General features: G+C 36.9%; 2 protein-coding genes across 4 annotated transcripts in view; both read right to left on the minus strand.

Moving 5' to 3' along the window:
- Positions 1 to 12,305, minus strand: part of LOC134815899 (cilia- and flagella-associated protein 53-like) — an 889,273-nt gene that overhangs the window by 30,744 nt on the left and 846,224 nt on the right. For all 3 annotated transcript variants that reach the window (XM_063824503.1, XM_063824501.1, XM_063824502.1), the window contains exon 2: positions 2,203 to 2,275. In XM_063824503.1, the coding sequence (XP_063680573.1) occupies positions 2,203 to 2,262 (60 nt within the window). In that variant the 5' untranslated portion in view covers positions 2,263 to 2,275. The remainder of the gene's footprint in view (positions 1 to 2,202; positions 2,276 to 12,305) is intronic.
- LOC134815902 (serine/threonine-protein phosphatase 2A 56 kDa regulatory subunit alpha isoform-like) lies at positions 4,536 to 6,089 on the minus strand. Its single transcript, XM_063824505.1, has one exon. It carries the CDS (start codon positions 6,023 to 6,025, stop codon positions 4,628 to 4,630), a length of 1,398 nt encoding a protein of 465 aa, XP_063680575.1. The 5' UTR covers positions 6,026 to 6,089; the 3' UTR covers positions 4,536 to 4,627.

Below are 12,305 nucleotides of genomic sequence, written 5' to 3' on the forward strand. Positions count from 1 at the left end.
GCCAAATAAATAGAAAACTACTAGCTTCATCCCTGTTAACACGGGCTTTCTAGTCATTATTATAATTCAAAGAATTATTCTGTATGTATGTCTGTACGACCGCCCACGTGCAAATTAGACGAGAAATAGGAAGCTGCATGGTAAAGGTGTTCAAAAGTACACGTGCACGTGCAAAGATTTGCGAGTGACATTTTGATCAGTTTAGTGTCGATTACATTTTAAGGGGGCCGGGGGGGGGTCTTCATCAAAATTATCTCGAAATTGATTTTATAGTTGTTTCTGATAGAGGGGAGTGATATCTACCAGATGCTTTTGATCCCATGGAAAAATATTGTTCCTAGCCAAAATTATCGCCAGTCAAGGGTCAACGCTTATGTGTAATTGTATTGCGTGAGCGATTTTCAATCGCGCGCCCTGAAAATCGAGTCTAAAAATCTATCTTCTCCTACATTTTTTAAGCAATCACCCTGAAACTTTCAGGATATGTTCCAGGGATCATTTAGAAGAGACCAATCGAGCCGAATTTTGAGATAGGTCTTAGAAAAATTGTCGCCATTGTTTTTATTTAAGTTCATACTTCATTGCTCTGTAATTCTGCACTATTTTATAAAAGTTTCATATCAAATAATGGTCTCAATTAGAGGTCTCGACTGCCTAGGCATCAAACCTCGGCAGTCGTTACTATCCTCTAGTTCGGCGCGGAGTCAGCTGAAAATATCTACAAGAGTAGAAGGGAATTTTATATACAATATTATCATAATAATATTATTATTATGGAGAGGCACAGAATAGAGGTTTTAATGTGGTATATACACTGATGACACCATCAGCAGAGAAACAGTACTCAATGTTCTTGAAGATGCTGGCTGTACTAGTGATGAAATTAGGATGGTACGGCTCCTACTATCAAACACAGTGTTGAAAGTAAAAGTCAATAATACTGTATCAATTGAGTTCCAAAGCACAACTGGAGCATTTCAAGGAGATGCACTATCAGGTAATCTATTTACTGTTGTTGAAGCCGCTGCACTTATTCACCTCAGATCTATACTCTCCCAAGTATCATCAACACCTTACCCAGTAAATCATCCAATCCCTAATCCTCCTATCTCAGAAGAATTCATGCCACTCGAAACAGGATACTCTGATGATATTGACTTTAATAACACTGAACTTGCTCCACTCAAAGAAATGCTTCCTATCGCTAAAGATATATTCCAGCAGTGGGACCTTCATATCAATTCTTCCAAGACTGAATTTGTCCATTTTTATTTAGCAGATCCTAAACCCACTGTTAAACGCAAGGTGATTGTTGGAAAAGTGTATAGAGGTGATGAAGAGTGGCGCTCTAACAAAACTTTAGGATCGTTGATGTGCACTGTTAAGGATATCAAGAATCGAATATTCCTTGGTAATGTTGCCTTTAGTAAATTTCAGAAAGTTTGGATGAAGAGCAAGATTTCAGTCCAAAGGAAGATCAAAATCTACGAGGCACAAGTAGTCTCTATTCTACTCTACAACTGCAACTCCTGGGCTGCACCACTAGCTTCGTTGAATGAACTTGATATTGCTCATCGCAAACACCTCCGAAGAATCCTCAACATCAGATGGCCTACTGGGGTTATTTCTAATGAGGCACTCTATGCTCGTTGTTATGTCACTCCCTTGTCTGTGAGAGTCTCTAAGTTTCGATGGAGAATGTTAGGACATATCTTAAGAGGACAGGAAGACTCACCAGCATACACCTCTATGTTATTTGCTATAAATTCTGATATTTTTATGGAAGGGAGACGGGGTAGACCATGTTTAAACTTATTAGATGTTATTAGAAAAGACTTGACTAGTAGAAATCTTGATATTAGACTTAAGAATTTGACTGATTTCGAAGACCTTAGATTTTTGGCTTTAGATAGGGAGGAATGGAAGAAGTTAGAAGATGGTTGATGTTTTTTGTTTTCTTTTTTATGCGTTTTGATATCTATAAGGTGCCTAGGATGCTCTTTCAAAGAGATATTTCGTACTTTGAAAGATTTACTACTATATACATTCAAAGTGCTTGTGGAAAAACTAATAACTGAATATAATATTATACAATAAAACTCTGATTTACCACAAACCCCTACATATATATATATAATAATACCATGGTTGTTTCCTTTTGGGGGTTTTACTGTATAATGTATTTCATCTAGGATAACTTACAATTGCAACGGAATGAGGGGTAGGCCCATGATGTTCACGAGTACGTCTTGTCTTGAGCATCACGCACACCTATCTGCAAATACCTTCATCTCAAGTCATTTTGATAGCATGTTAAAAAATTTTAAATATCAGGATCTTGGGAAACAAATTCCCTGAATTAGTCGTGGCATTTTTGAATTTAAAACAGTGAAGAATGGAGAACAAGCTGATCCTTACATTTTTAGAGATAATATTATATGGTTTTACATCGAATAACTGCAGAAAATATTGCAAAAGTTCATTATATGATTATTGCAGTATGAGATATATTGCAGTATGAGGTATTGCAGTTTAAGGTAATATTGCAGTATTAGATATTGCAGTATAAGATATTGTTATTACAAAATTTCATACGACACTACCAGAAAATTTCACAAAACACATGTTATAACAGCAAAATAAGACAGTGCTGCTTCAGAAGACGTAGGATACTCTAAAAACAGAGCATTACATAAATTCATCACACTGTTATAGTTATACCATTTATTATATTATTGTTAGAATGTTGCAGGAAATTCTATGCATGAGAAAAACAACCAATTCGAGAAATGCAACAAATAAAATTAACACTTTAATAGTACTTAAAAACGCATAAAAACACATTAATTCGGATGATTCTTTGCAACTAATGTTTTACACCCAAAAACAGAAGAGCCAAAATTTTAATAAGCAAGTGATTTTAGACAGTAATGATTGCTTTTCTGTAAAAAATTCAAAATTGAGAAATGTTAACTTGGTTAATACAGGGTGTCCCAAAAAAGGCGACTATGTGACTTCGCCTCAGCTTTTACCCAACGACTTGAAACTTTGCAAGTCATGAGCGATTATGCTCCATAATCTGTGTTTCAGGGCAAAACTACCGTAGGAACCTTTTCATTTCTCTTCAAGATTGGGGACTGATTAGAATGCTTGAAGAGGTTATCCGGCTTTTGCTGAGCACATGTAACGGCTGTATCCAGAATCTGAAAAAGAATCGAAATCCAAAATGTCTTGAAGGCTCTTACTTATTCAGGATCTGCAAAAGATGATGAGATCTATCCTATTAACAGTAGCTGGTCAGCTCGTGGGTGCAGTAATATGTTAACAATAATCACTTGGTCGCCTTTTTGAGGACACCCTGTAAAGTGTAAATATGGCTGTTATTTTCGACTCTGCAAACAACTTAAATTCCAAGTTCACCTATAACTTACGATCTAATTTTTGTTCACAGTTCGCAGCCAACAATGTTTGCAGCTCATTATCAGTATGAATAAATTCAAAATTGAGTGGAAATTGAATGAAATTAGCTTCATTGACAAGACACAAAATTGATGATTGACAGATAATTATAAAACCGATGAAATCCATTCTTATTGAAAAGTTGAGATTTACAGTAACAACTTAAGGGGGCAGGGGGGGTCTTTATGAAATTTCTCTCGAAATTGATTTCATAGTTGTTTCTGATGAAGGGAGTGATATCTATCAGCTGCTTTTGGTCCCGGTCCCATGGAAAAATATTCTTCCTAGCCGAAGTTATCGCTGGTCAAAGGTCAGCGCTTATGTGTTATTGTATTGCGCAAGCGATTTTCAATCGCACACGCTGGAAATGGAGTCTACAAATCTATCTTCTCCTACATTTTTTGAGCAATCACCTTGAAACTTTCAGGATATGTTCTAAGGACCATTTAGGAGATTCTGTTCCATCAGAATTTTAAGATAGGCCTTAACAAATATTTTATTCGATTTTGAAAATCTTGGACCTTGTTTTTTTGACGATTTTTCCAGGTCCAAGATTTTCAAAATCGAATAAAAAATTTTCTAAGGCCTATCTTAAAATTCTGATAGATCAGAATCTTCTACATGGTCCTTAGAACATATCCTAAAAGTTTCAAGGTATTGCTCAAAAAATGTAGGAGAAGATAGATTTGTAGACTCCATTTCCAGCGCGTGCGATTGAAAATCGCTTGCGCAATACAATAACACATAAGCGCTGACCTTTGACCAGCGATAACTTCGGCTAGGAAGAATATTTTTCCATGGGACTAAAAGCAGCTGATAGATATCACTCATATTAGAAACAACGTATTAGAAACAACTATAAAATCAATTTCGAGAGTAATTTCATAAAGACCCCTCAGCCCCCTGCCCCCTTAAAGCCACCATGGCAATTACTCTTAACCATCTTATTGTATAGTATATTTTATAATATCATCATGAACCAATGCAACTTATCAACTTTCCAGCTTGAAGATTATTATATATCATATAAACATTCGTTAGGACAAATATATATCACACACTAGACAGCCTTTATCGTTACTTGAACAGTAACTGGTTTTGTGATTTCTAAGAAATTGAAAGAAGGCTTAGTCTAGAAAACACAAGGATATCATAACATTTGAGATGGTCAGCCCATATTAAGTTTACTGTTAGCAGCTAGGTTTGAAGCCTCAATAGCTCTTTTCTGGACTTTTTTCCAAGCTTCTTCACGTTGAGCCTCTTTCCGTTTCTCTTTTTGCCGTTCAGCTTTAAAAGATAAAGTTAGTTCATCAAACAACTGGTTATTCATTTCCATAAATGTCTTCATAACATTATATACAAGAGCAACAATTGTCTGGTTCCAATGATCCTTACTTATAAGATAAAGGGCAGGAAACATTATGGGCATTATGATTCTACAGTGTTCTTCTATCAAACTCATTATGTACTCATTGTTCCAGAAGTAAAGAGCTCTTTCGGCGACTTGAAACTGTGGACTTGAAACAGCTTTTGCTAACATCTTGAAAAGAGGGATGATAACCTTCTTAAACTGAGTTGGCTCTATAATGTCGAGAACTTCCTCAACTTCACCAAGTAACATCACCTCTTTTGCACTGTTTGTTTTTGGCCACAGCTTCAGCAAACCTAATATTGTTGGTTCAGTAAGAGATGGATCCTTTTCAACAAATTGCACGATGCAGTAAGCCAACTGAGCATGATATGAAGCTATTCCCCTCGATTTATGTAGAGGTATCAAGACCTTGAAAAGAAAAAGTCTGTGTTCTTGTTTCAGTGGAACTGCAAAGCCATTTATAATGCTGCCAAGAATCTCAAGAAATTCTGCAATGCCATTACAGTTTTCCCCTTCAAATATATACCTTAAAAATATGTAGTTGATATTTTTTCTAATGAAAGATCTGAGACCAAGAAACTTTCCATAGATTCTGTGAAGCAAGGTTTTGAGCATATCTCTTTCCCTAGGATCCTCACTATTAAACAATGCCATAATTTGCAAAACAAACTTTTGGTCGCAATACTTTTTGCACAGTGAGGGTTGAAAATCAGCACTTTCCATGAACCTCAAAAAGTACTCATATATAAGTTGCAGATGGGGCCAGCTGGGATCGTAGTTTGGCTCATCCTCATCATTATCAAAGTCTTCTTTCCCTTCGTCTTGGTTTGGGGGAAAGCATCTAACAACATTACACTGCAACATTTTTATACTCTCAGGGTAGACAGCTTCAAATATAACCCCGTTGTTGCTGGCGATATAATCAATCAATTCATTTAGAGTTTGTCTTTTTTGTTCAATTCCTTTATTTTCAGGCTCAAGTGCAGTAAAATCAAAGAGAATGCAGCACTGCTGAAGCTTTTTCAGGAACAATTCATTCCGCTCTGCTGCAGATGTCTCTTTTAATGGTGGTAACAGTTGAAACTCATGATTGCTCAAAAACAAATTAAAGGATGTTGTGCTAAGACGTTTTCCTTTACTCCTCTTGGCTGATTTCTTTGTAAAAGGATCTGAAGTGGGTGGCGATGTCCCCATCAATCCATAAATTTAGCTTGTCTCGATCATGTAACTAATTCATGTGTGCTGCAACTGGAACATATACCCTGTTCATGATAATTAGGATGATTAAGAATTCATTTGTTATATATATAATGTAGATAAGGGTAATCATGGGGCCACTGGCCCGTGCTTGTTCTGATATGTGGCAAAAATTAGCTGAGCTTGTAGTATTGACAAATCCAATTCCACAATCTTTGTCTCACATTAAGTGGGCCGTGGGGGGGGGGGGGGGGGGGGGGGCTGGGGGAGGCTAGGGGGTCTTAATGAAAATTCTCTCGAAATTGAGTTTATAGTTATTTCTGTTATGTTGAGCATTCTCAACCGAAAGACCGAAACAGATCTAAAGAGACAATTAGCAAAGTCGGAAAAATAGACTTGAATTTGTTTATATAATTTATAAAGCGTATGTTATTGCCCGCGTTAAGGGGCCTGTTAATAATTAATTAAATTTTAGATTTAATAATAATAATGATAGAGGAGAATGATGTCTATCAGCTGATTTTGGTTCCATTTAAAAATATCGTTCCTAGCTGAAAATTGACCCTAAAATTTCCTACAAAACGATGCCCAAGAATTTCAAAATTGAATGTTCAATTTATATTATATCTCTAGGAGAAGATTGATTTTTAGACTCAATTTGGTCTCAAGGAACGATATTTTTCCATGGGACCAAAAGCAGCTAATAGATATTACTCCCCTGGCCTCTATTAGAAATAGCTAAACTCAATTTAGAGAGAATTTTCCCTTTACAAAAACCAACTTGATTATATAATAATAAATTCGGTTGAACTAACACATAGCAGGAAAGCCACATTAATGTTGGGGCCGTCTACTAAATGTGAGAATAAAAAACAATCAAACAAAACATATCATAATATAAGTGTAAGAATATGGTTGATCACAAGTCTGTCCCAGCTAAAAGCAAGGGAAAAAGGACAATCGGACTGACAGAATTATAACCAATGAGATATAATGCATTTCTATTCTAGGATTGCAATAAAACGGTAGAAACTCAAACAATATACACATAATATAACAATAATCCTATATACAAATTCTATATATAAATTCAATAAAAAATCTTAGAAAATTTCATAAAAACCCTTTGTAGTAGTAGTAAAAGTAGCCAATTCAATTTGTTGGCTCTAAATTAATATCTAGATCTGGTATTTTAACTATACTACCACTTTTTATCCCTCTTTCTCCTCTAAATCCTATTCTAGGATTTCTATTCCTAGAATAGAAATGCACATCTCATTGATAATTCTCGTTGAAAATTCGATTTTTGGGGGCCACACCCAAACAACATTGAATCGCTTATACTGGTGTTTGTGAACATGTTAGACACTCCATTGTAACATATTGCAATATGTCATTTAATCCGGAATATAATCTGAAAAGATGGAGCGAAACGGATTTAAAAAAAAGTAAAAGTCATCTGAGAAGCTAGAATATATGAAATATATTTTTGTCTGCTAAATAAAATATATTTTTGATACTAAATAAAATAAAACAGCTACTCTCATCTATAACAACAGACCCTAATTATACCGTCGACAATTCATATGACAAATTTTACACTGCAATCATAGTCGACGATAACTAAGTGTAAACCGTGATTAATTGAGATGAATTTAGGGTAATATTGTGTAATATCTAGGTAGTGTAGTGATTATAATAAGGCGGTCGTGGTGTCCAGTATGTGACGGTAGTATTTTGGGCATATATTAGTATACGACAGTTATTGCAGTTTAAGTGCAGAGAGGTCAGTTTAACATATGTTTGGGTCAGTACAAGGTTGAATTATGGAGTGTTTACAGAATACTAGTGGTACTATGTTGTGGCTATCGACAGGACAGTTTGCAATTCCCGGGAAATGGTAGATTGTTTAGACTATCAGGGGCGAGAGGAAAATACGATTAGCCTTTTGAGATCGTGAGTGCCAGTTTACCCGATCGAGAGGGGGGTCATTTTGATACCGGGCAGGTTCTGTAGCTAGAACCTGTTAAGGTTAGGTCGTTTAGTTAGGTAGATGGTTATAGTGGTAAGTATAAGATTGGCGGCCGTAGAATAGTGGAGCATTACGTAGTTACTATTATCAGGATAGAGGCATTTGCAGTCAGGCTGACTTAGACAGGTAAAGCTAGAATAAGAGTAAGATTAACGGCAGGAAGTGTGTTGCGTAATATTTGAGGCAGTATGAATCGGAGTAATTAGGAATTTGTTGCATAGCATTTGAGGCAATATGAGTCTAAGTGACTAAGCGTTGGTTGAGCAAATATTCGATTATTCATTGTTCAGTTAAGTACCTTGGGCACCTTTATTATACCCCTTGTTTGCATTCTCACCCTATTCGATAGAGGGTCATGGTTGATACCAGACTAGTGGTATCAACCATGACCCTATCAGCAGGGAGCACAGCTAAGAAGAGATGGACTCAGAGAGGGTAAGCTAGAAGCTAGGCAGGGGAAGGAGACCGAAAAGAGGAGAATCAGAGAAGCTAACAGAGCAGCGGGTAAGAAATACCCATTAATGAAACCTCGGATGTTTGTGCTGGGGAAACACAGCTTTAGAACCTTCCTGAGCGGGTTTAAAATATTTGCCAATGCTGCGGACATCTTGGATGAAGACTTGGTGGACATGATAATGACGTACTTGGACCCCAAGGCACAGAGGAGAGTGGAGACCCTACGATTAACCCGGGACGAGAAGAGAACTGTAGAGGCGAGTTTGGAGAGGAGGACAGAGGTGCTATGTGATGTGCATTCAAAGGCGGGTGCAGGAAGAGACTTCTTGAGATGCGTCAGAAAGAGGAAGAGACAATTTCGGATTTTGCAGCTAGAGTCACTGACATGGCAGATGAGGCATATGCACCGGAGGAGGAGGAGATCAAGAAGACCATCAGGCTAGATGTATTTACAGCTGGGGTATTAAAGGATGAAATCGGGATCGAGTTAATCAAGTCACGAGTGCAAGATTTTGAGGCCGCGCTAAAGAGGACAGTTTAGTTGGATGGGATCCTGGCGAGTCGTAGCCCTAAACCAGGGAAGAATGAGGAGGAACTTTTGTTCCAAATCGGGGAGGATATAGAGATGGATGAGGGAGTGATAAACCGAGTAATGAAAGAGAACCGGCCGAGAAGAGACATCGGTGCTTGTTACACCTGTGGACAGCATGGACATTTCGCAAAGGAATGTAGAAAGACCCCTACTTGGTATGGATGCGGGAGACAGGGTCATATTGTAATGGATTGAACGCAAGGACACGGTGGCCAAGGAGGTCTTCAAAGAGGGCAAGATCCTCTTGTACAGAAAGCTATGGACGAAAGAAATTTATCATTGGTAGCAGGTAGAAGAACTGATAACTGATAAGACATGGGAGGAGACCAACCGCCTTAGTCGACAGAGGGGATGGATTACTTGAAGGGGATACGTGAAGTTGGGAACTTCGATAGCAGCTGCTAAGAAGGCTGCAGTGTGGGTCTTGAGAATCCAGGATTTCAAGGCAAGAGATTTTGCAACACGCTTAGAGTATATGTATATATACTCAGAGTATATTTCTAGGTATTGATGATCTAGAAAAGTTTGTTAGACCGGAACAAATGCAAATGACAGAATATAGCGCTGAGTTCAAGAGACGATTGAACCGGATCGGAGAGTTGTTTAATAACAAGAAAGAAATTTATCATGATGGTATGTTGGCATACAGGTTGTTAACTCAGGCCAACCTGACCAAAGATCAACAGATATTGATCAAAGCTGCAATGGGGACTCAAGAGTTGACAAGTAAAGCAATTGAGGAAGGTTTGAAGAGGTGTTTCGGTGACGCTGTTTTCTGTCGTAGATCCAGACTGGAGTTAGACACAGTGAAGATCAAGGTAGAACCTGGATCGGATGTGCATTACCATAGGGGTCAGTTTGATGAAAAAGGATACTGACATCAGTGGTGATAACGGAGAATATACATTCTATCAAGGATACAATAATTGAGGACAAGGAGGAAGGAAATCGTTCTCTTCTGGCGGTTATAACAATTACTCCAATGGCAGAGGGAGATCTGGAAATGACAGCAGACCATGGGAAAGAGACAAACAGCTCAATTCAAAAGAAAGGAATAACTCAGACTACAAAGATGAGTTAAATGCTATCAGTCACAAAACAGGCGATGTAGCAAGATGTTCAATTTGTGATTCGAATAAGCATTTCCGGGCAGATTGTCAACATAATCCCAATGTTAATGATGTTCGAAAGAAGGATTCGGGCTCAGTGTGTATGTATCAGTCGTGCAGGAATGGTAAAGAATCAAACAAAATTGACAATGACTACTGTGAGACAGTGCTGTTAGTCAATGAGACATTGAACAAGGTGTTGATTGACACTGGTACAACCAGTAATGTGTGTGGTGATGTTTGGTTGAACACATTCTTAGAGTCAATGCCTGAAGAGTTGAAGAAAAAGGTCAGCGAAGTCGAGAGAAACTTGAGTTTTTGTTTTGGAGACGGACACGCGATTAAATCTATCAAATGTGTTAGAATTAGAATTAGAATTAGAATCAAATTTACACAGCAATACAATAAGAATAAAAAATAATTTAAGAAGCTTCAATCTGCTGTGCAGGACATTCAAGTCAGTCAAAAACTGTTAGCAGAACACCCTTCTAGGGACATAAGGATATAGCATGTAAATTGTAAAACAAAATAAGTAATAAATTAATGAGTGGTAAAATAAGATATGATTTAACAGTGAACTGTGGGCATGAAGGTAACAATTAATGTTGAAAATTACATAGATGCCCACTTTGGAATTTCGTAAGTAATATTATTTACAGTTATACACAGAGAAGTATAGAACAACATTAGAATGGCAATGATAACAAATGGGAACGAATAAAGGAGATGTTTAAAGTTCTATACTTCTGAAAATAGGTCATATAACGCAGGGGGCCTTTCCACCCGACAAAAACTCCAGCACCTTAAAAATTGTTTCAGTTGTCACATAGCTAGAGTGTAGAAATAGTCGAAACTATTGTTTATTTCATAGGATGAGACTCCTTGAATAACATCTGACATAAATTTAGATTTCATACATTGTGAGAAATTTACACTACATTCTATAGTCCTTATGTTCTCTGGAATTGTATTCCAACATTTTGCACCTAAATATGTAAAGGTTTTGTGTGTTCTGGATTTGTGAATATAAAGGTTGCACCTCTCAGCATCACGTGATCCTCCGGATACATAAGAAAATTTACCGGTGAATGATGATGGTGCAGCCTCATTAAGAATTTTATACATATACGTTGATAGATGGAGTTGTCGTCTTAAGTGTAAGGGTAACCACTTCATATTTCGATATACATTTACTGATGGTTCCTGCCAATGAACATCCAGTGCAATTTTTGCTACTTTCTTGTATAATATATCAAGAGAATTAAGTCTGGTTTTGGCAGCCCTAGACCATATTATATCCAGGTAGTCAAATTGGGGGAGCATAAGAGCATTTACAAACATTTTTCTATATTTCAGTGGAAGAAGATTTTTCGACCTATATAATGCCCCTATTCTTTTAGCAATTTTTGATTTCACATAATCAATATGGTCTTGAAAGTTCAATAAATTGTCTATCATGAGACCTAAATATTTTTGAGATTTAGTTTCTTCTATGAAAAGGCATTCTTTTTCCAAATCCAGAGGGATTGACAAAGTGTCCAGATTAGGATATCTATCAAATACAATGAATGAAGATTTTGCAGCATTTAGTCTCAGCTTGTTGATTCTAAGCCATTCATACACAATTTTCATATCCTTAATTACATTTTCATATATGCTTCGGGAAATGTTATCAAAATATAGTGCACTGTCATCTGCAAATAAGTAAACAGTAGATTGTGTGCAATTTCTACTGAGATCATTTATGAATAAACTAAATAGAATTGGTCCTAATATGCTACCCTGTGGCACACCTGTTTTAACAGGGAGTGATGTGCTTACATTACCACGTATTTTGGTGTGCTGCTTTCTGTCCCCAAGGTAGCTTTTGAACCACTTTATGACAAAGCCATCAACTCCATAATACTTAAGTTTTTTCAATAAAATATTATGGCTTACTGTGTCAAAGGCCTTTTTAATATCTAAGAATACAATTGCAGGTTTCTTCTGTGATTCCTTAGACGTAAATATTTTATCAAATAGATTAAGCATTAGAAAAGTGGTGGAATGATCTTTTCTAAATCCATACTGATTGTTGGTAAGCAGTTT

This window comes from Bolinopsis microptera, chromosome 5 (assembly GCF_026151205.1).
Source record: "Bolinopsis microptera isolate Bmic1 chromosome 5, MBARI_Bmic_1.0, whole genome shotgun sequence".
Taxonomy (NCBI): Eukaryota; Metazoa; Ctenophora; class Tentaculata; order Lobata; family Bolinopsidae; genus Bolinopsis; species Bolinopsis microptera.